Genomic DNA, 25,485 nt, shown 5'->3' with positions numbered 1-25,485 from the left:
GCCATAAATGACCTACCCTGTATCCTTAAATTATGAGCCCTGGTTTTCAAAACCCTGGTTATTGGGAGCATCCTTCTTATACTTAATCTGTCCTATTAAAATATTCTAGATTTCTGTAAGATCCCCTCACTTTTCTAAACTCCACTATATACAGTCCTAACTTTATACGTCAAGTCCTGCCATCCCAGGAATGTGTCTGATAAACCTTTGTTGCACTACCTCCATCTTTCCTCAGGTAAGGTTACAAAAACTGCACACAATGCTCCAAGTGTGGTCTCACTAAAGCCTTGTACAATTACAACAAGAAATCCCTGCTCCTGTACTTGAATCCTCTTATTATGAAGGCCAACATACCATTAACCTTCTTAATCACCTATTCCCCTAAATGCTTACTTTCAGCAACAGTGTGCAAGGAAACCAAGTATTGTACCTTCACATTTCCCAATCTATCAGCATTCCGACAATAATCTTCCTTCCTGATTTTGCTACCAAAGTGGATAAACTCACAACTATCCACATTACACTTCATCTGCCATGAACTTTCCCACTCACTCAGCTTGTCAACATCATACTGAAGCATCTCTGCATCCTCTTCACAGCTCTCCCTCCCATCAAGCTTTGTGTCATCTGCAAACTTGGAGGCATTATATTTAGTTCCCTCATCTAAATTATTAATATATATTGTGTTTAGCAGTGGTCTAAGCACTGATCCCTATAGTACCCCACTTGTCACCGTCTGCCATATGAAAGAGGACCTGTGTATTCCTACGCTTTGTTTCCTGTTTGCCAACCACTTGGGACCCTGGTGCTGTGAGGAAGCAGTGCAAACCACTGAGCCACTGTGCTGCCTACTTCTTTATACATGTGTGCACACAAACCCAATCATATCTGCCTTAATTTTAATAACAATTTCTTACGTAGGACCTTATCAAATGTCTTCTGAAAATTCAAGTAAACCACATCCATTGGCACCCCTTATCAACTCGACCTGTTACATCCTTGAAAAATTCCATTAGATTTATCAAATATGATTTTCTTTTCATAAATCCATGCTAATTCTGTCCAATTCTGTCACTGCTTTCCAAGTACTCTGCTATTAAATCTTTTATAATGGACTCGAGTATTTTCCCCACTAACGATGTCAGACAGTTCATAATTTCTCATTTTCTCTCGATGGCCTTTTTTTAAACAGTGAAGTTGCATTTGTGAATCCAACCCAAAGGAACTGTTCCAGAGTCTACAGAATCGAGTCTACAGAATCTTAAAACACAATTACCAGTGCATCCACTATTTCTAGGGCCACTTCCTTCAGTACTCTTGGATGCAGATTATCAGGGCGAGGACATTTATCAGCCTTTAATCCCACCAATTACGCCAAAACTTTTTCCCTACTCATACTAATTTCCTTCAGCTCTTCCCTCTCACTGGATTCCATGTTCTCCAACATTTTACTTATGTTCTCCTTTGTGAGTAAAGGACCAAAATACATATTTAGTTGCCATCTCTTTACTTCCCACTGTAACTTGCCCTGTTGCTGATTGTCTTCACTAATCTTTATCTCTTCATATATGTATACAAGTTTTTACAATCAGTTTGTAAGTTCTCTGCATGCTTACAGTCACACACTATTTTCACCTCTAAATCAAGCCATTCCCTCCTTTGTTGAAATCAAAACTGTTTCCAATCCCCAAGTCTGCTGCTTTTTTGACTAATTTGTATGCCCTTACTTTGGATCTAATATTATCCCTAATATCCGTTAATAACAATGATTGGACCACCTTTCCTGTTTTGATTTTTGTGTCAGACAGAAGTGAGAAATTGTTGCAGTTCATCCATTAGCATGCGTGCACGTGTGTGTGTGTGTGTGTGTGTGTCTGTGTGTGTGGGGAAGGGCTGTAAAAGGGAGGTTTATAAAAGGTCTTAGTGGCTTATATGCCAATACTTTATATGTTTATTTGTAGCTGTAGTCAAGTTACTTGTAATAAATGGTAATCTGGTCCATGCTTTCTATCAACCTTGGTCTTAAGTTCAGGTAAATTGGGCTACTATGCGTACTTTAAAAAAAGACTTTAACATTTGGCACAACTACAGGAATAGCAGAATTTAATTTATAGCTTGCTACCCCACTTGCTGTTCCATGTACTAACCTACAAGATGGCAAACTGAAAAATAATGGTCCCAAAATACATGTGGCCTGATTTTTGAGTGCTGAACCATAATTTGCAATATAACCAACTTGATCTCACTGAAATGGGTAAGACACAAATTTGTTGATACATCTCATCTGCATGATTTTAGTGCTATTTCCTGTACCTCCAGGCAAATTCTGTACAATGCAGGAGTGAGAGAGGCAATCATAAGAACAGAGAGAGAGTTTTGGAGTCAGAGGGCACAAAATAATGTTTTTTAAAAGCGATTTCAAATAACTAATTCAAACAACCACAACAACAACACTCAAGAAATTTTGTACCACATGAATTGCAAGAAAATGGAAATGCCTGAAAAGGAGGAGAGATTCCATTTTTAACTTGTAAAAGGTAGATGCATTTTCAAAGCTTCTCAATTACATCTGCACTGTTTTTCAAGAAAAGAAAGTAAGTGATGATGATTAAAAAATTAGCAATGCTGTTTCCTCCTTTGTGGTGAGTCTCTTTCTCAAAGGTAGCTATGGATGGACAATAAATGGCCTTGCTAATGACTATTTTTTTTTAGAATGAGCGTAAACAAAATATGAGTTCAGATAGTTGGAGAACTGGAGTTGGAGGTGAGAGTATAAAGGATGGAAAATCACACCAGACTCCTGTTTGATCACTCTCTGGCTGGAAACTGCGTGAACAATAGAGTATTTTTTGGAAAATAAAATTATCTGTTGTTGATAGAAAATATTAAAAGGTGGAAATCACCAATGTATACAGCGACAAATATATGTCAGTTCAAAACAGCTTAATCAGACGATGTTATGAATTTTAAACCATATGTTGTAATATAAAAGTATTTTTAGCAAAACAGTGCACTTTTCACCTGGACAATCACCCCAGGAGAATGCTACAGATGCAGGTTATCCAGAGTAGCATTTATCCAGAAGGCACCAGTATAAATTACATACATTGATTTAATAGCTGTTTGATCGTACAGGGTATTACTGATTTAAATATTCAGCTAAATTGCTGATCCCAATCTAGAACCATAACAAAGTAGAAAACAGATGCACAATGTTTCTCTGCAGAAATGTGAAAATCACAGATTAAAAAAATCTGCATAGCACTATTAATTTTAACTTGTTTAAGAATGACTGAAATCTCAGAATAACAAAGTAAAGAGATTTAATGTCAATGCACAGGTGACAAATACATTTGTATATTGTACCTTTTGAACAATTGTCTGTTCCTTTCCATACTGAAGAGAAAACGCAAAGCTCTAAAGGCATAGCACTGTAATGAAAATATTTTAAGTACTGTATGTAAGCATCAATATGAAATGAACAGCATATTACATACATTGAAAAACATACAATACAAATTTATGAACATACAAAAAGGGAGACGCTACTGTTACATAAAAAGCAAATTAATATACGAGACACGTAGAAACAAATTACCGCATTTTCCTCAGACATTTCATACTGTTATTGTTAAAATAAACTAAAAATAAGTCAAAACCTAACTTTTATTGAAAAATCTCCACTGAAAGGAAGGCATTTTTACAAGCTGTACAGATGAATTCAGTCACAGAAACTAGATTAGATTAGATTAGATTAGATTACTTACAGTGTGGAAACAGGCCCTTCGGCCCAACAAGTCCACACCGACTCGCCGAAGCGCAACCCACCCATACCCCTGCATTTACCCCTTACCTAACACTACGGGTAATTTAGCATGGCCAATTCACCTGACCCGCACATCTTTGGACTGTGGGAGGAAACCGGAGCACCCAGAGGAAACCCACGCAGACACGGGGAGAACGTGCAAACTCCACACAGTCAGTCGCCTGAGTTGGGAAATGAACCCGGGTCTCAGGCGCTGTGAGGCAGCAGTGCTAACCACTGTGCCACCGTGCCGCCCATATAACTAACTTACAATATTATGACAGTTACCTGTTCCTGTAGTCTGAGAAACAAATCTTATTTTTAATAAGCAAGACAGGCATATATCTTCAGTATAGTCAACATAATTTAAACAAGAGTGCTTAGTAGATCAGTGCTATTCATTCCTCCATTTAGAAGCTGATGCATGGAATGAAATGGAATGCATTTTTACATGCAACAATACAAAACTCTGACAACCTCTAAATTAGTTGTTTCAACAAAGCAAATCAAGTTCAAACTCTTCTGGAATAAAATTGCTGTTGTAAGAAAAATACCTGCAAGGTTTCTGTTTTTAGTGCATTCCTTTGTTTTCTTGGCAGGATTAGCTTCCCTATGACATAAATGCCATTCCCCTGTATAAAGAATTTAAAGAAATATAATATACAGATATTAAACTATATATTCCCAATATTTGATTAAACATTCAGCATGAACATTCCCAATGCTAAAGATTTTAAGCTTGATTCACAGTTATATTGAGCTCAGCTGGGATGACAATAGAACTGCTGCAATTACAATCCCCAGTGGTAAAGGTAGAGTTTTTATATTCCTAATTTCTACAGCGTGCTTTTTAACAGAATGTACACTTGTGAGACATTGGATAAGAATAGAATTAAGGCCAGTTTGATATTCTCCACAGCTAATGACTTGTCAACATAGGCTCTTTTATGAAGTTGGTACATTTTTAAAAAATTCTGTATCTTTTACACAACTATTGCCTAGTTTGATTCGTGCTTGATAATTCATAATGTTGTACACTACAAACTGGTAGTGACTGTTTAAAGAGAAATCAAACACTCAGCAATCAAGTGAAAGACCAAAGATAAATAAAAAAATCTTAACTTACTTACTTACATAGAAAGTGAATACTGAGAAGGAAATCCTAGACCACAGGGCCTGGTTTGATGGCCTGAACAGTAAGAAATGGAATTTAATCCTAAAAAGTGAAAGGTGACAGATTTTGGAGGACTAAAAAGGCAAGGGAGTAAGCGCATGATGAATGATTGTACCCTAGGAAGTACAGAGGATCATAAGAACCTTGGTGTCCATGTCCATAGATCTGGGAGACAGCAGGACAGGTGGATAAGTTGGATAAGAAGACATATGGGAAACATTCCTTTATTGAAGGTTATGCTGGAGCTGTATAAAAAATTAGTTGGCCCACAGCTGGAGTACTGCACTGTATGCAGTTCTGGTCATCACACTACAGGAAGGATGTGATTGCATTAGCGAGGATATAGAGGAGATTTCTCAGGATATTGCCTGGAATGGAGCAATTCCATTATGAAGACAGACTGCATAGACTGAGGTTGTTTTCCTTAGAGCAGAGAAGGCTGAGGGGGAATCTGATTGATGTGTACAAAATTAAGAAGGGCATAGATAGGAAGAAATTTCTTCCATAATAGAGGGATCAATAACCAGGCAGCATATACAGCAAACTTTGGTTTAACCAGCAGCTAATGAACTGGTATTCTCAATAAACTGGCGAAAATGATCTACCTCAAATACCGGAAGTTTATTGTATTATTGCAGTCTCTGCGATGTCTGAGTAGTCAGTTGAGGATGCAAGTGAGAAGGGTCTCTGCCAGTAAGATTATTTAAGGCAAGTTGCTTTATTATTTAAGTGATTTGTGCTGTAAATAAAGTATAACAGTGTTGTGGATACCCCCATATCATGTTTCTATTACTAAGTATGTGTTTTTACAGTATTTATGTGGACTTCTTGATCAACTAGCACATTCCTGGTCCCATAGGTGCTGGTTAATAAAAAGTTTGCTCTATATAAGATAAGCTGCAGAAGGTGAGAGGATTTTGAAGAGAAATGGGAGGAAGGAGTTATTTGCAACTCAGCGCATGAAAGGTTGAGTTATTCAGTGCTTGAGGAGTGATGCAGATGGGTTAAAGAGTGCTGTAAGACTCTTTGATTCTATGACTCTAAAGCAAACACAATTGATTTAACACTATTATTTGTAACTGATTATGTGATTAATTCAGTTGTACATTCTTTTTATTTCCCCATAAGAGTTTCCTTAAACATTAATGAATCTTGAAGTCTTATTCACTTCTTTAAGGACCAAGTCAAAGGTATACCACATGTCTCTGAAATTCCCTTTAATTTTCCCATTTTCCAGCTATTCTCCAAGATAAGATTTTATGACAATTCTTCCATTAGCTTTTTGACTAAGCTTTTTGCTTAAATCCTAATGACAGTTTCCCATGCAGTTGTTGTCAGATAACCAATTGCCTTATCATAGTCCTCCAAGCCAACTTTGCTAACTCTGCTCTGTCACAAGATCTTGTGAGGATCTTTGTAGATTTCTACCTTCAGCTTCAAACTAGGTAAATGTTCTAAATTGTTTTCCCTCTTAGGAATTCTAAACTGAGCATGAGCACTTATCTTTATTCACACAATGAATGATCAAATTAGTATTTCTTTGCTTAAAGTGCGGGTGTGACAAATACACATCTCTCTTGTCTGTTCTAATTCACTGCTCTGCAATCTACACCAAATTAAAAGTACAACTCCCTACCTTCTGTTTGTAAGCACAAAGATAACTTAAATACAGGAAACTTCTAACCTCAACAATTCACCTTCATGAAAATGACCCATGATTTGAGATATTCTTAAACAAAAATGAAAAATAATTATTTTACCTTCAAAACAACTATTTTATTATGTAACCGATACGAATAATTTCTATTGCTAATGAATGTGTTTGCTGTCTCTACATACTTATTGGATCCTATATAGGAATTTCTTTTGTTTACAAGCGGATATCTTTTTGAACTGGGAACTGGATATATAATTTAGATTTTCACTAAGTAAAGGTAGACCTTGTGGCTACATTAAAGTAAGAATATCCACTATCCTTAATTGCTATTACCTCTCTACGTCTGATCTTGCAAGTTAAACAAAGATTATGTTTTAAATCTCTTCAATCCAATAGTTTGAATTGCAGTCACTTAAAATGTACACTAATTACTTAATGAGATGTTTCTATTGATCTTACACATAATACTTTAATTTCTAAAATGTAAAGTTACATTTTATACATATGAATTTGAAAGTTATTTTCCCAACATCACAGGAAACAGTGTGCCCGATCATTGCAACTTTTCAGCTGCCATTAAAACTATCTTAAAATTGACTCCCCATAAATTTCCACTTTAGAGGGTGCCAAAATACTTATTTCCCATTCATGAATTCTAAACTGAGCCTGAGCACTTATACTCAAGCCTTTAGGAAAATACAGTCAATCAGTACAATTCAACCGATCAGTCTGCCAATGCTTTACTTAAGTCTAAAGAATAATGTTCAGTAAACAGCTGAGGATTTTCCATGTGGCAGTTTTGCATATGCTATTAATTGGGCCTTGACAGATGCAAAGATGACTGAATGTCCCAAGTCTGCTCTCTGAACCCCTTCCCTGAGAATAAGTATTTAAGGATTCATTTAACAATATACGATCACCTGTAAACAACTCAGGAGCTAACACTCTACCATTTATCTTGAAGGATGAGGTGCTACACAACAAAATAGAGCAGTACCAGTGGAGAACATTTCCTATATCTCTGGAGTGCTACAGAGGAGATGACAGTCAGCATTATGGGGATAGCAGCAACAGAGTCTGGGGAGAGAATATTGACAATGCAGGTATGTTCCTTCCTTATCCTCTTCTCAACTCTTAGTTTGCACCTATCCAATTCACAGAGCACTTGTTTTCAACACCAACCCCTTTCCTCTAATCCAAAACTCCCTTTCTGATTTTCCAATTTCAGCCATCCAAAACTGATGCATACTCAGCCACATTATCTGCAGGGGAAGAGGGGGAGCAATGCTGATGAAGACGGTGCATTATTAAATTGACACAAACTCAATAACATAGTGGGCAGCATAGAATTTGTATCTAAACATAAAGAACCACTGGATACAAATTGGCTGTAGATACCCGATGAAAAAGGATGTTTAGTCTGCCAGCTTATCAGAGAGTGAGGCTGAAGACAGGATCCTCTGCAGAGGACTCAGGTGAGGACCTCAATAACATGGCATAAAGAAAAACACTGAAGAGCATGCATACCAGGATTCTAGGTGCATTGGTTGGCCTATTTAGATCAAGTCATTCTGGGCTAAGTTGGCAGAAGCACATGTTTTGTTCACAGCCTATATTCCATTGTACTGCAGATCCAGAGGCACTGCAACTGTCTTACTGGACAGGTCACCTCTGCTCACTATTCCTGTAAAATGATGAACTTACCATAATTACTCCAAAAACATTCCAGTTTGTTTTCAGAGATTTTGTTATGTCTGTTCTGAGATTACAAATGTGGCTGCAGCCAGTGGGAGATTTCAAAGAGAACATCCATAGACTTCTCATATATTGTTCAAATAAGCAAGGTTCTCCTTGAGTACCTTAAGCAATTACAGATTCCTCCTGATATCTTCTCAATTCAATCATTTCTTTCATTTTCCTGCTTTAGTCTATCCATTCGCCAAGTCATGCTTAATTCTGAGGGGAACACTTCTTAACTCCTAACTGTGCCTGGGAACAATTGGTTTGTGGAAAAATCTTGGAAAAAGCAAAGGTCCTTTTGCACTGGTATACTTTTGCATTGAAATAAACATTAAGAAATAATAAAAGACATAGAATCATAGTGCCAGACAAAATAACTCAACTAGTAACTAACCTATATGATCCTTTTAAACAATGTTGTTGAGGGTAGATGTTCTTTAGTACTGTTCAAGGTTAAAACAATGAGCTCTAAAATGGAACCCTGGAGTCAAATCACATGCATGCTAAATTATATCATGAAATATCTGTTTCCCATACTTTCAGTAGATATTTATGTTTTGTGTGTTAATCCATGCACCTGTCTGGAGGCCTGACCTATAAATGCACTGCAGTTATCGATTTCGAACTCTCAGGGATCTCATTATGCCCAAAAAATGTGCACAACAGAATTCAATTTCTTGCTCCTAATTCTATGCTTGCAAATGTTATTTATAAGTTTATTAATTATTCTGGTGTTTTCTATGAATGTTTTGCAGATAATTTTGTGTAAATTCTAGATAGGTAATCCAAAAAACCCAAAATATTTGTAGCATAATTTCTGCAAGTCTTTTTTTCCTTAAAAATGTCGGCTGCACAGATCCACAAGTGGCAGTGACTTCTGTACGCAGATAACAATGCGTCAGCACACCAATCAGCAACGTGGGACCCCCAAGCTGCTGCACGGTTGCACAGCCAGGCTGCTTAGTGGGAACATTGTCTGCAATTACATCCTGGAGCTACTCAAGAAATTTAAGATAAGCCTCATCCAGCCCATCTGGTTCATTCATTATATTCAAGTCTCCACCCAAAGTCATAAGCTAATAGTAATGCTAATTCCATTACATCTCCGACTCTTACTATCTTGAAACAGCCATTTTGTTGCAGTCAATATACTCTTCCTCCTGTAAATATAAACCTAAAGAATTCACTCCACTTTTCAGCTTTGCCCACATCTTCATTAATCTTACCACAATTCCAGAAGCCAATAGTTTTGTATTCCTCGTTTTTAAAATTTATTTTCTCTCGTTATTACTATACAGGTCATGAAGTTTTCACTTTGATTGAAAGCAATATTTATTTTAGAAAATAATAACTGATCTTCATTTTCAGCATACTAACCTGTACAACCTGTTGAGCATTTGTATCATTAAGTACCAGCTCAGTGATACCAGCACAACATGCTGAAATGACAAAAGAAGTCAGTAAGGAACTAACATTTGATACAGAATTACAAACAAATACGACATATCAAGTATTTCAAGTAACAATGCCCCAGCAAAGAATGGTCTACATTTCTGGAACATGTTCCAGACTACTATTATTGTTAATAATTTAACACATTTAGCAGTCTTTACTATGGCTTACCATTTAAGGAATATGTTTCATTTCTCAGGAAGTGTCATGGTGCACATAATGGGTGGTTTAAGTCCCAATGTTAAACCATGTATTTTAAAACAAGAAAGTAGTAAAAATAATTAAATTATGACATTGTCAGAGTTAACAGTCAGATGCTAATCGCAGAGTCGTGGAGGTTTTACAATATGTAACAAGGCTCTTTGGCCCATTGTATCATCAAATATCCCTCTGTTCTAAATCCATTTTTCAGCACTTAGCCCATAGCCTTGCACACTATAGTATTTCAAGCTCTCATCTAAGTAGTTCTCAAATGTCTTGATGATTCCTGTCTCTATCACTCTTTCAGGCAGTTAGTTTCAGATGGCCACAACAATCTGGGTGAATGTTTTTATTCCTTAAATTCCTTCTAAAATTCTGCTCCTTATCTTAAAACTGCATCTGTTGATTAGTGACCCTTCTACTAAGGGGAAATGTTTGCCCCCCACCCCCCACTATATAGCTTGTCTACACCCACAGAAATTCATACATCTCAATCAGTTTCCCCCTCAGCCTTCCCTGCTCTAACAAAATCAGCCTGTCCAGTCTCTTTTAATAGCTGAATCACTCCAGCCTAGGCAATATCTTGTTAAATCTCTTCTGTATCCTCTCTAGTGAAATCACATCCTCCCTGCAGTGTGATGACTTGAACTGCACACATTACTCCAGGAATGGTTTAGCTGATTTTATACACAGCTCAATCATAACTTCTATCACCTAACCAGAGATTGCAATCGTTGAGGTCCTGCTTTTTTATTTGCTCCCTTAGTCCCCAAATTCTTGTTGGGGACCTCATCCCTTTTTCTACCAATATCATTATTCCCAGAAGACGATTACACATAGATGCAGCAGTGCTCCTGTCTAGATGGCCCAGACATATTGGGGGTCTTCTTGATAGAAGCAAGTGGAAACTACTTGGCTTCAACTTCCAAGGGGTGGAGAGAATAAGCAGGATGGACAAGGAACCCCCCAGCCATGGCTGGAGTGTCATGAGAGGAGCTGTCTGAGAGGTGCGCATATGGTTTCTTTTCTTGCCAGGTGCTTTCATGGTACTGCCCGGTCTTCTTCTGAATAAGGAGCAATATTGGATAATTTCCTGCCTGAAGCTGAACAAGTGCCTTATCTCTGGTAATTGTCTGACGACCAGCACCTTTAGCTTTTCTTCTTTAGGGCAGTTGCGGAGCTGTCACAGTGAGATTCTACCAGTTTGTGCTCCCAAACTGTCTAAAGCTGTCAGAGTCTCAGTACCTTCAGTGGTGGGAGTGCAGGAGGCAGCTTTGCCAACCTTTTCTCTAACACCTCGGTACTCTTGCCTTAAGAGTTCCTGAAAGTTTCTCTCCTGACAGCCTGTGAAGAGTTTATTGTCAGGCATCCTGCTATTCATCTGAGCCCTTTCCTGAGTGAGCTGAAAATGAGTGACCTGGCTGTTAGTACTGGTGCAGATGGAGAATAGGTGGTGCAGTGTCCGTTGTGAGTGAGTAGGCATTGCATAGGCAATGCAGTGTTAGTGTTGTGGGAGATTGAAGATCGAGAGTGAATGAGAGAAGATGTTGAATGCAATTGTTAGGTTGGCAGAGAATGAGCCTTAGTGAGACATTGGTGCAGTAGCAGAGATTGAGTGTGAGATAGCTGAGAGAAGAGTGTGCTACTTACCCTGGATGAGCACAGAAAGTCATTGACTTTCTTTCAGAAATACTGGCCATTCTTTTGCACCATAGAAACTGCATTGACCCGGGTGGCAATCTGAGACCAGGCTGCTAGAGTCTGATGCTGCGCTTTCTCTGCCTGTCCACCGAAAAGAGGAGGTCCGCCTTTTGCACCACCCCATCTCCCAGCATCTCCAGGTCTCTTTTGGAGAATCACAGCGTCACCTTCCTCTTTGCCATCATCTTCACACTATGTCCAAGACCATGCAGAGCGGTATCAAAAAGCCAGCTCATCCGGGTGCACAATAGCCTTTTAAATATGGTGCAGATACCAAGGATGCTGGTCTTTCACCAAATATTCAATAAGCAGTGATTCTTCCAGGAATGGCATGTGTTAAGATGGAAATAAAATCAGACATGAAGGATGCCATAAGGATGAGATAACAAGTTAACGGGCAAATTTGGTAAGATACTGAGAGAAATTTTGTAATTTTCACTTATGCAAAAAAAATGATTCTGCTCTTTGTGTTTGGCTCCTCACTGTTACAAATGACTAAACTATATTTTTGTGGAAAGAGGTGCAGCCTCATGATGAAAAGAACATAAATCTTTGTTGTAGCCAAATGGGGAGAATGAAAAGAGAGGAGCTGATTCACCCTCCTTACCCGATTGGAACAGTGTCAATAGTTATAATCCTTAAGCTAGATCTTCAGATCAATGGAAAATACTATACCTTCTTGCAAAGATAATGTATTCTCTTGAATTTCTTGTCTGCTTAGTTTCTCAGACAGCTGAAGTTGTTGAATTCTTCCTGAAGCATTAGCACTAGACAAACTTCCAATTGAAGAACGATCAGATACAAAATTTCTATCCCTAAGTATACACAAAAAAGAGATTTCTATCAAGTAACGAACACATGTGGACATGAGAAGAATATGAATCAATTTCAGTATAATTTGACTATTAGAGTTGCTAACTCTTTGTAACACGATGGAAAGATATTAGATATCTTATTCCATACCCACAATAATAATGTCACCAAATAGAACCTTTACACTGTGTACATAATCATTTCTTTGCAGAAAGCCAAAATTATGAGTTAAGGTAACAGAATGGATTGGATCTAGTATAACTGTACTCTACCAGCAAATGACACACAAAGTATTACTAAACATCTTGTACAACTAGCTTCAAATTTGATTAATTTTGTGAACCTTTGTCCCATACACCAATTATGCAATGTAGAAAAGGATCTTAAATCAAAAGATATTTTTAAAAATTATGTTGGATCATGTTGTGGAGGAACAGATTCAACATAAAGTAGCACAAAGGGTTCTTCCAAAGAGAAATTTGACATTAGAAAATAAACCACAAGAAGCAGTAAAGTTACTTCATGCATGGTGTAAATGACTTTCCAATGCTATGGGGAAATGCTTATAATTTTAAGGCAACCGCTGATGATGACACAAAAAATCTGCAGAGGGATATAGACAGGTCAAGTGAATACGTAAAAATTTGGCTGGTGGAATCTAAAGTGGGAAAATGTGATGTTATGCACATTGGCAGGAAAGATAGAGGAGTTGAATATCATTTAAATGGAGAAAGGCTGCAGAAAGCTACAGAATAGGGATTTGGGTGTCCTCATCCATGAATCACTAAAAGCTAACATCCAAGTTCATCTAGTAATAGGGATCTATTTCAAAAGGGAATGGAATACAGAAATAGGGAGGCTTTGTTAAAATGTGCTAGTCAGACTCCAGCTTTAATACTGTGATCAGTTTTGGCTCACTTAACTAAGGAAGGATACTGGCAGTGGAGGGAGTCCATAGAAGATTCACTAGGTTGATATCAGATAGGGAGGGACAGTTTTATGAAGAGAAATTCAATTGGTTGCGGCTGTGCTTGTTGGAATTCAGAAGAATGAGAGGTGCCCTCATTGAAATAAACAAGATTCATGGGGACTTGAAGGGTTGATGTGAAAAAGGTTGCTTCCCGTTACGGGAGAGTCTTGGACCAGAGGGCATAATAAAGAAATCACCTATTTAAGACAAGAGACAAGGAGGAATTTCTCCTCTCAGCAAGTAGTGAATCTGTGGAATTCTTTACCACACAGGGCTGTTGATGCTGAGGCTTAATGTATGTTAAGGCTGAGACAAACAGATTTTTAATCAGAAGGGGAATAAAGAGCTATGGGGAAAGGCAAGAAATGAAGTTGAGGATTATAAGATTGGCCATGATCTCATGATTGGCCTGCTCTGCCCCTACATTTTATGATCTTACCTGAAGTTACCTGTAATTGCAGAATGCCCATTCCTATATTTCCAAAGCCCTTAATTGGTTTAATGTTTACAGGTATGTTCCTAAATTATACAATCAGATTGCATTTTTCAGATAGCCAAAATGAAAGAATAAAATTAAATAGTGCTTCACTATGTTTATTATTTTCCTCACACTCACCCTTGTAGAATGTGAAGGAGTTGTTGGATGCCTCCCCACAATCGAATCTCAGTGCTGGTATCTGGATCCTCACACAGCTGAACTAGAATCCATACAACACTCCATAGCAATTTGAGATGGTCAGAATGCAGCAAACTAAGCAGAATGGGAATTCCTTCATAAATCTTCACCTGTTCTCTCACTTGAGAGTCTGCACATAGTAGACGAAGCAGCTCAGCAGTCATTCTGTAAACATCATTAACATTTAGGAAACCAATCATAAATAACCTTATGCTTCCAGTAAAGAGACAGAAATAAAGTTATCGACTTTTTATTCCTGTATAGCTGAAATCCCCAAATATTAGTGTTACTGTAATCACTGACAACTTCTACTAATCAACAAAAATCTTTTTCACTATCAAATCACCACAAAGACAACGCAATCTACGTATACAGCACACTTGAATTTGGGGAAAGGCCAGCTCAAGCTGCATTTGTCCATCTTTTATCGCTCATAAAACTTTCCACTTGGGATGCTCGGGTTCGCTTAACATTTTTCACCTCAAATAAATTTCTGGAAATACTCAACGGTTTATTTGTGGAGAGCGACTCAGATGCGAACATTTCAAGCCAAAGAGTTCTCTTCAGGATTTGGAATATTTAATTTGTAACTATATTTGGCAAAGGGGTAGGTGGGACAAAGACAAAGGAAAGTTTCTGTGACAGTTGAAAGACTGGAGCGATGTCTTTACAGAATGTGGATTTTGCAAGCTGGGTCAATTCCTAGTTGCCTTTGAGAAGATGATGATGAGCTAACTTCTTAAACCATTGCAGTCCATTTGGTGCAGACAGACCCATAATGTTAAGGATGGATTCAAGGATTTTTACACAGTGACATTGAAGGAATGGTGATATGTTTCCAAATATGGATGGTGACTGGCTTAGAAGTGGGGGATAAAAAGAAGATTTCCCATAAGTGCTGTTGTAGGAAGTTGCAGTATCAGAACAGATAAGATAGAAGAATCAGGAGTGTAATCCTTACAAGGTGAAATGAAGTGTGGTCAAGGTAACAGTGGAATTCAATGGGCTTATAATGAATATTAATTGATAGCCTATTTTCCAAGTCTTTTTTGTTCTTGTAAGCTAACTTTTCTGTCATGTCATTTCAGCTTAAGGACATTTCTGCATGATTTTCTCAGGGTAGTGTCTTAGGCCAAACCATTGTCAGCTGTTTCATTAGAGATCTTCCTTCCATGATGAGGTCAGATATGGGATCTTCACTGGTGATTGCACAATTTTCAGTACCATTCATTACTTCTCAGATATTGAAGCAGACCATGTCTAGATGCAGCAAGACCTGGACAAGATCCAGGTTTGGATTAACAAATGGGAAGTAACATTTGAACCACACAAGTGCCAGGCAATGGTCATCTCCAGGAGGTAATAGCATCCCAAAATGTCACTACATCCAGCCCTGAAGGACAGCTATAATGTGTACCACCTACAAGGTGCACAAGGCTCTTTAGATAGCACCTTCCACTCCCATGACCACTACCATCTCTAAGGAAAAGAGGAGCAGATACATGGGAATACCACTACCTGTAAATTCACTTCCATGTAAAGAGGTCCTTCAGCCCATCAGAGCTGTTTCGGCTGTCATACATCTAGAAATTCTAATCCGTTTCCCAGCACTTGTCCTGTTGTCTTGTATGCTATGACATTTCAAGCTCATTTAAACAGTGCTTAACTGTCTTGAGGATCCTCATCCCCACCACCCTCTTAGGCAGTGAGTTCCAGATACGAACAAACACTTAGGTGGAAATACCTTTCTCAAATCCCCCGTAAACCTCTTCTCCTTAATTTAAAATTATTCCTCCTGGTTTTTGACCTTTCTTTTAAGGGGAAAGGTTTCTCCCTATTTATCTTGTTGATGACCCTTCTTCCTGTGCCACCTTCCAAGCAAATGCTGGAATGTAGCTCTTGCCCTTTTACCTCTTATTTTCACCATCTAAAGCAACAAGACTCCTTCCATGTGAAATGGTGCACTATTTTCAATCTAGATTACTGTATTCAATGGTCTCTTCTACACTGGGGAAAGCAAATGCACATTGGGTGATTATTTTGTGGAACACCACTGTTCAGTCTCCACGCATGACTCCAAGCTTCTATTGCCATGTTATTTTAATTCCCCACCTTACTCTAACACTGATGTCTCTGCTCTTGGCAAACTGCACTGTTCCACTGAAGGTCAACTTGAGACATTTTACAGCACTCCAAATTCAACAATTTCAGTCTATAATTTCTATCCATGCTTGTTTTCTTTTCTTATATTGGTTTTCTTCGTATTGTTTTCAGCCAGTAGCATACCTGCTCTTTGTTCCTTAGTGTTGTTCTTGCACAAATGCAATACTCTTTGGTCCTAGAAAACTAACTCTTCTATCATTCATCTCTTTTTCCCCTAACACATAACCTTTTTTTGTCCTTGCATTACCAAACGCTGTGCAATACTGTTTGATTTTGTACTACAAACCACAGGTAGGTTATGGTTTGTATAGAGTGCTGTAAGCAATCATCCTTTCTTGATATTTCCATTCAACCTGGTCAGATATGTTAGTAGACATGTTTGGAGCAGGTGAGACTTGAACCCAGATCTTCTGACTCAGAAGTAGGGACACTACCGTTGTGACACAAATATCCTCCTCAACCACTTTCCTAATCTGAGTCTAATGGGCTATCTCATTAACAGGGTAGAGGAATGTTGAGACTTACTGAGAATAGGCACTTGTTTCACACAACAAGATGCTGTTTATTCTCAGATAGCAACACATACAATTAGGCATGATTACAAAAGCTCTCAGAACCAGGGCCTTGTGCTACACAGCTTCCTTTCCACCCAAAATGTGTTGGGTCATTACAGTGGGTGGAGCATAATGCAAATTCATTGAGTCATAAAGTTTTTCTCCCATGAAAAGTGATCCTTCAGCCTATCAGAGCTGTGTCGGCTGTCAAACATCTAGAAATTCTAATCTGTTTCCCAGCACTTGTCCTGTTGTCTTTTATGCTATAGCATTTCAAGCTCTCATTTAAACAGTGCTTAACCGTCTTGAGGATCTTCATCTTTACCACCCTTTTAGGCAATGAGTTCCAAATACGAACAAGCACTTAGGTGGAAATACCTTTCTCAAATCCCCTCTAAACCTCTTGCACTTTACTTTAAAATTATGCCCTGGTTTTTGATCTTTCTTTTAAGGGGAAAGGTTTCTCCCTATTTATCTTGTCGATGAACCTCAGAATGTTGCTCATCTCCATCTGATTCCATCCTCAGCCTTCTCTGCTCTAAGAAAAATAATCCACACCTCTTCAGTTTCTCTTCATCCCTGCACAGCTCCAGGCCAAGCAACATACTGATGATTTGCCACTACCCCCTCTATATTGTAATCACATTGTTCCAATAGTGTGATGACCAAAAGACAATAAGATATAGGAATAGAATTAGGTCATTTTACCCATTGAGTTTGCTCTGGATTTTGATCAGGACTGATAGGTTTCTCAAGCCAATTCTCCTCTCTTCTCACTGTAACCCTTGGATCCCTTTCCCAATCAAGAAATTAGCTATCCATGTCTTAAATATACTCAATGACATGGCCTCCACAGCCATCTGCAACAATGAGTTCTGCAGATTAATAACCACCTTATGGTTGAAGAAATTCCTTCTCATCTTCATTCTAAAATATAGTCTCTTCCTTCTGATCCTGTGCCCTGGGATGCTAATCTCTCCTACTAGTGGAAACATTTTCTCCACGTCCACTCTGCACAGGCTTCCAGTGTTCTCTAAGTTTCAATGCATCTCGCACATCCTTCTAAACTCCATCATATACAGATCCAGAGTCCTCAACAGCTCTGAAGAAGGGCTTATGCCTGAAACGTCTAATCTCCTGTTCCTTGGATGCTGCCTGACCTGCTGCGTTTTTCCAGCAACACATTTTCAGCTCCTCAACAGCTCCTCATACAACAAGCCATTTATCCCCAGGATCATTTTTGTAGACCTCCTCTGGATCCGCTTCAACGCCAGCACATCCTTCCTTAGGTATGGGACCAAAAACTGCTCACAATATTCCAAATGCGGTATGACCAGAGCCTTATGCAGCCTCAGCAGTATAACTCTGCTCTTGTATTCTAGCCCTCTTGAAATGAATGCTAACATTGCATTTGCCTTCTTCACTGCCACCTGAATCTGCATGTTAACCTTTAGAGAATCCTAAGCTAGGATTCCCAAGTCCCTCTGTGCTTCAGATTTCCAATGCCTTTCTCTATTTAGAAAATAGTGTACTTGATTCTTGCTACCAAAGTGTAAAAGCTCACACTTTCCTGCATTATCTTCCATTTGCCACTTCTTTGTCCACTTTCCAAGTCCTTCTGCAGCCTACCCATTTCCTGAATACTACCTGTCCCTTGACTATTTTTGTGTCATCCGCAAACTTAGCAACAATACACTCAGTTCCTTCATCCAGATCAGTAATGTATAACGTGAATAGTTGTGGTTACAAAACAGATAGTAGTCCAGCTGTGGCCTAACAAATATACATTATATTATATTATATTATGTCATATATCACTTCAGTATTCAATTCTGTTGTATTCATTGCCTTGACTAATAAAAGCAAATATCCCATACGTCTTCTTAACAACCATATCCACCGCTCTTTAAGGACCTATGGGCATGTATACCAAGGTCCCTTTGATCCTCTGAACTGTGTAAGCTCCCACAATTCAACTTGCACTGGTAGCCAGTAGTAGTTTACAGAAGGATTCTGGCAGAGACTTAACATTGAGACTGGGAGCATAGTGAATGTAAGAATCTGGAGATTTATTGCAGCAGAGCAGGGTTTCAGATGATATTCCATCATTTGGCCTCTTTTGTGTCTTTATTGTATTCTGTGAACAAAACTGAATCAAATTACATGTTGACTCTGACCCTTTTGTTCATCAATCTGAATACATTACCTGAGTAAAATGAGTTTATGTAGCAACAGGCTGAATCATTCAAAACATGAACAACAAAGTCTTTCACACTTTGTCTATCCCAGTTAATATTAGGAAGTTGAAATCCTCTACTATTCAACATTAACTCTTTCAGAATCAATATCTTAGACAATAAGAAATGTACCACATATTTAACTTTTCCCAATTCTTATTGTCCCCAATTACTAATTATACTTTATCTCTACACATTGCTGTCTGCCTACTTGATTTAATTTGATTTGATTTATTGTTGTCACATTTATCTAAGTACAGTGAAAAGTTTTGTTTTGCGTGCCATACAAGCAGATCATAACATACAAGGCATACAGATCATTAGGGTGATTGAACAGAGTGAGGCATACAAAGTTATGGCTACACAGATACACAAAAGCAAGATCAACATTAGATTTGAAATTTGAGAAGTCCATTCATAAGTCAAATAACAGTGAGGCAGAAGCTGTCGTGAATCTGTTCATATGTGTGTTTAAGCTTTTGTATCTTCTGCCTGATGGAAGAGGTTGAAAAAGGTTACAACTGGAGTGGGAGGGATCATTGATGATGTTGGCTGCTTTTCCGTGGCAATGGGATGTGTAGATGGAGTTAATTGATGGGAGGTTGGCTTGCATGATGGTCTGGGCTGTGTTCACAACTTCCTGTAGTTGCTTACTGCCTTGGGCAGAGCAGTTGCCGTACCAAACCCTGATGCACCCAGACAGAAGATGCTCTATGGTGCATCTGTAAAAGTTGGTGAGAGCCCTTATGGACATGCTGAATATCCTTAGCCTCCTGAGGAAGAAACTGTGTCGATGTGCCCTCTTGACCATTGCATCTATATGGATAGTCCAGAACAGACGTTTGCTGATCGTCACTCCCAGGAACTTGACATTCTCGACCTTCTCCACGCGAGTTTCATTGATATACGTAAGAGCATGTCCTCTTCCTTTCTTCTTGAAGTTGATGATCAACTCTTTAGTTTTACTGACATTGACGGAGAGATTGTTATCTTCGCACCACGATACCAATCATTCTATCTTCTTCCTGTATTTGGTCTCGTCATTCTTTGATATTCAGCCTATCATGGTGGTGTCATCAGTAAACTTATAACTGGTGTTTGGACAAAATTTGGCCACACATTCATGAGCATACAAGGAATACAGTAGGGGCTGAGTATGCATCCTTGCGGGGCGCAGGTGTTGAGGATTATTGTGGAGGAAGTGCTGCTGTCTGTTTTCACTGTTTGCAGTCTGTGGGTCAGGAAGCTGAGGATCAAGTTGCAAAGGGCAGAGCCAAGACCTAGGTCTCAAAGTTCGGAGATTAGTTTGGGTCATGATCACAATGTTGAAGGTGGAGCTGTAATCGATAAAGAGAAGCCTGACGTAGGTATCCTTATTATCCAGATGTTCCAGGGCTGGGTGTAGGGCTAGGGAAATGACATCTGCCATGGACCTGTTTTGTCAATGTTCAAATTGCACGGGATTGAGGCAGGCTGGAAGGTTAGAGTTGATGTGAGCCATAATTAGCCTCTCGAAGCACTTCATGGTTATGAAAGTCAGAGCCACCAGACAGTAATCATTGAGGAAGGTTGATGGTGGGCTTGTTGAAGCAGATTGGGACTTCAGATTGTAGCAAGGAGAGGTTAAAGATGTCAGTGAATACTCCTGCCAGCTGATCCACACAGGATCTAAGTACAAGGCCAGGGTCTCCATCTGGGCCAGTCGCTTTCCTTAGGTTCACTCTCAAGGAAGCTGATCTGATACCTGCAGCGGTGACTGAGGAAACAGGTGCATCCAGGGCTGTCAGGGCAGGTGACACCGTTCCACTGGCATTCTGCTCAGACAAAGCCCGAAAATGATTGAGTGCATCAGGGACAGATGTGTTTTTGTCTGCTATTCTGTTCTGATTCATTTTGTTTCTTGATAAATTTAAAAATCACACAACACTAGGTTATAGTCCAACAGGTTTATTTGGAAATATAAGCTTTCAGTGCACTGCTCCTTCATCAGGTAGCTAGTGGTGCAGGATCATAGGACACAGAATTTATAGTAAAAGGTCAGCGTGCCACATTACTGATGCAGTGTATTGAACAAACTTATATTGCTGTCAAGTCTTTAATCACTTAGAATGGAGATGCAGGTTTCGAATGATTAATATGGAAATCCCAGAACTTCTTTCAAGTCACAGTCGCAAAATAAAGTTTTATCAGTATAAAAGAAAGGGTGATATCTCAGTATCTCAACTCAGACAATGTAATAAAGGTGTGAAGTTAGAGTCTGTCTGTATCCCTACCTTGAGTCAGACTGTAGGAATTTATAAAATGTCACATGGACTGACTGCTTTTTGAACAAAATAGAATGTATCTGCAAATGCAAGTCTACAAATACAAATTCACCCCGTAGACTTGTGTGCGTGTGAAGGTGGGGGGAGAGAGGGGGAGAGAGAGAGAGAGAGAGAGAGAGAGAGAGAGAGAGTGTGTGTGTGAGAGAAAGAGAGAGAGGAAGAGAGAGGGGAGAGAAGGAGAACGAGAGAGAGAGGGAGAGTGTGTGTGGGGGGGGGAGAGAGAGAAAGTGTGTGTACGTGCATGTGAGAGATTGTGTGTGCATGCTTGTTAGAATGTATGTGCGAATGTGACAGAGTATATGTCTGTGAGAGGGTGTGTGTGTGAGAGAGATTGTGTGTGTGTGTGTGAGTGTGAGTGTTTGTGTGTGCATGTGTATCTGTGAAGAGCGTGTGTATGAGAGAGAGTCTGTCTGAGTCTCTAGGTGTAATCGTGTATAAGAGAGTGTGTGTCTGTGTGCTTGTGTGTGTATGAGAGTGTAGAGTGCAGTGGGGTCACCTGTAGTGTGACATGAACCCAAGATCCCGGTTCAGGCCATCCTCGTAGGTACCAAACTTGGCTATCAGCCTCTACTCGGCCCTCTGTGTTGTTGCGTATCCCGACGTCTACCCTGGAGGATGATCACCCGAAGATCTAAGGCCGAATGTCCCTGACTGCTGGTGTTCCCTAACTGGGAGAGAACATCGCTGTTTGGCAATTGTTGTGCAGTGTCCATTCATCTGTTGTCGTAGCATTTGCTTGGTCTCGTCTATATACTATGCCATGGGCATCCTTGCCTGCAGCGTATGAGATAGACAGCATTGACTGAGTCACATGAGTACCTGCCACACACATGGTGGTGTCCATGTGTGTAAAGGTATTCATATTGATACTCTCACACGTCTTGCAGTGGTTGCCATGACAGAGCTGCGTGGTATTGTGGTCGATTTCATCCTGAAAGGTGGGAAGTTTGCTGCAAATAGTGGTTATTTAGAGTTTAGCGGTTGTTTAAAGGCGAGAAGTGGAGGCACAGGGAAGATCTTGGTGAGGTGCTCATCCTCATTAATAATGTGTTACAAGCTGCGAAGAACATGATGTGGTTTCTCCACTCCCGGGAAGTACCTGGACGACGAAGGGTACCCTCACTGTTGTATCTCGTGTCTGTCTCCTGAGGAAGTCATAATGGTTTCTCGCTGTGGCACACTGGAACTGGTGATTGATGGGTTGAGCATGGTATCCCGTTCTTATGAAGGTGTCCTTCAGCATCTTCAGGTGTCTGTCATGTTCCCTCTTATCTGAACAGATCCTTTGTATACATAGAGCTTGTCCTTAATGGAGATGTGTACATCCAAGAATGAGACTGATTCTAAAGAGTAATCCATAGTAAGTCTGATGGTGGGACATTTCGGCACTCCACACCAGCATCTCCCACGACAATGGCATTGCTTCAATAGCCGCAGCACTCAATACCAACAATTGCCAATCGCAACATTGTCATCAAACCAACAGACAAAGGAGGAGTTATCGTCATTCAGAACAGAACTGACTACTGAAAAGAAGTGTACTGACAACTGAACAACCATGAACACTACAGGCAACTACCGGCTGATCCAACCAAAGAATACATCTATGAACTAAATACATTGATCAAGACTGTTGATCCAGTCCTTCAGAAAACCCTACCCAACTCTAAACCTATGTGCTTTTTGCATTGGGGACTTCTACTGCCTTCCAAAGATACACAAAGCTAACATGCCTGGACATCCCATTGTATCAAGCAAAGAACCCTGTGTGAAAACCTCTCTGGTTATGTCGAGGGCATCTTGAAAGGCATAAGACAGGGGACCCCCAGCTTCTTTTGCAACACTACAGATTTCTTACAAAAGCTCAGCACCCATTGACCAGTAGAACCAGGAACATTCCTCATCACAATGTACATTTCGACATTCTACACTACCTCCCCACAATAGCGGCATTGCTGCAACTGCCTCAGAACTCAATACCAACAACTGCCAATCTCCAGGCACCATCCTACGACTCATCTGCTTCATCCTTGACCACAACATATGCACCTTTGACAACCAGTTCTTTATCCATTCACATGGATCTGCCATGGGGACCAAGTCTGCACCCTAATATGCCGAAATTTTCATGCACAAGTTGGAATAAGACTTCTTTACTACACAGGATCTCCAACCAACACTACACATCAGATACATTGATGACATTTTCTTCCCCTGGACCCAGAGCAAGGAGTCATTGAAACAACAACACAGTGGTATCAACAAGCTTCATCCCATCATCAGACTTACCATGGACTGTTCTTTAGAATCAGTCTCATTTTTGGACACACGCATCTCCAACAAGAACGGGCACCTCAGTACCTCACTCTACCGCAAAACCAAATAACCTCACGATGCTGCACTTCTCTAGCTTCCACCGTATGCATATTAAAACAACCAACCCCCATAGACAAGCCCTGCACACACAAAGGATCTGTTCAGATGAGGAGGAATGCAATAGACACCTGAAGATGCTGAAGGATGCCCTCATAAGAATGGGAATGTTGTTCAACTCATCAGTAACTAGTGCTGATGTGACACAGTGAGAAACCGTAATGACCTTCTCAGGAGAAGGACACGGAATATGACTGTGAGGGTACCCTTCATCGTCTAGTACTTTTAAAAACTACACCATATTTTTTGCAGCCTGCAACACGCTATTAATGAGGATGACCATTTCACCAAGATCCTCCCTACGCCTCCACTTCTTGCCTTTAAACAACTGCTAAACCTTAAACAGTTCATTGTTTGTGGCAAACTGCCCACCCTTCAGGGCAACATCAATCACAACACCACACAACCCTGTCATGGCAACCACAGCAAGACATGTCACAGTGTCGACACAGATACCACCATTACATGTAGGGATACCACCCAACTCGTTCGTGGCTGGTACTCATGTGACTCGGCCAACATTGTCTACCCCATATGCTGCAGACAAGAATGCCCCAAGGCATGGTATATTGGCGAGACCAAGCAGACTCTATGACAACAGATGAATGGACACCGCACAACAATCACCAGACAGGGATGTTCCCTTCCAGTTGGGGAACACTTCAGCGGTCAGGGTCATTCGGCCTTAGATCTTCGGGTGATCATCCTCCAAGGTGGACTTCGGGTTACGCAACAACACACAAATTTGGGACCCATGAGGATGACCTCAACCAGGATCTTTGGTTCATGACACACTACAGTAGACTGCAGTACACACTCTCATACACAAGCATACATACACACACTCTTACACACGATCGCACCCAGAGACTCAGACAGACCCTCTCTCAAATACACAGACACATACGCTCATGCACACTTGCTCTCACAACATATACTCCATCCCACTCACGCACACATTCTATCAAGCACACACACAAGTCTATGGGGTAAATTTGCATTTGCAGATTCGTATTTGCAGATTCATTTTATTTTGTTCAAAAAACACACAAACTATGGGCAGTCGGTCTATGCGACATGTTAAAAATTCCTACTTTGGAAATAGAACCAGTCTGACTCAAGAGTGGGATACAGACAGATTCTAATCTCACGCCTTTAATACATTGTCTGAGCTGAGATGCTGAGATGTCACCCTTTCTTTTATACTGATAAAACCTTAAGTTATCTTGGGACTGTGACTTGAAAGAAGTTCTGGGATTTACATATTAATCACTCAAAACTTGCATCTCGCTCTAAGTGATTAAAGACTTGACAGCAATATAAGTTTTTCAATACATTGCATCAGTTGTATGACAGGTTGATCTTTTCCAATAAATTCTGTGTCCTATGATCCTGCACCAGTAGCTACCTGATGAAGGAGCAGCGCTCTGAAAGCTTGTATTTCCAAATAAATCTGTTGGACTATAACCTAGTGTTGTGTGATTTTTAACTTTGTTCCATCCCAGTCCAATACCAGCACTGCCACATTGTGTCCTGAAATGTCATGTAGGCCTTGCCACAAGTGGTGCATGTTCTTGTAGTTAGT

At 39.8% G+C, this 25,485-nt stretch overlaps 1 protein-coding gene across 1 annotated transcript in view; it reads right to left on the bottom strand.

The window, feature by feature from the left end:
- The window catches only part of nek10 (NIMA-related kinase 10), a 246,957-nt gene that overhangs the window by 118,996 nt on the left and 102,476 nt on the right, over positions 1–25,485 (bottom strand). Inside the window, exons 12-16 of the mRNA XM_060825301.1 lie at positions 14,130–14,354; positions 12,406–12,545; positions 9,754–9,815; positions 4,360–4,437; positions 3,367–3,431 (exon numbers count right to left, since the gene is read on the bottom strand). Of these exons, the coding sequence (XP_060681284.1) occupies positions 3,367–3,431; positions 4,360–4,437; positions 9,754–9,815; positions 12,406–12,545; positions 14,130–14,354 (570 nt within the window). The remainder of the gene's footprint in view (positions 1–3,366; positions 3,432–4,359; positions 4,438–9,753; positions 9,816–12,405; positions 12,546–14,129; positions 14,355–25,485) is intronic.

The sequence above is a fragment of the Hemiscyllium ocellatum genome, chromosome 5, assembly GCF_020745735.1.
Source record: "Hemiscyllium ocellatum isolate sHemOce1 chromosome 5, sHemOce1.pat.X.cur, whole genome shotgun sequence".
Taxonomy (NCBI): domain Eukaryota; kingdom Metazoa; phylum Chordata; class Chondrichthyes; order Orectolobiformes; family Hemiscylliidae; genus Hemiscyllium; species Hemiscyllium ocellatum.
The sequence above is the reverse complement of the archived record's forward strand: the minus strand, read 5'-3'. Positions and strand labels throughout refer to the sequence as shown.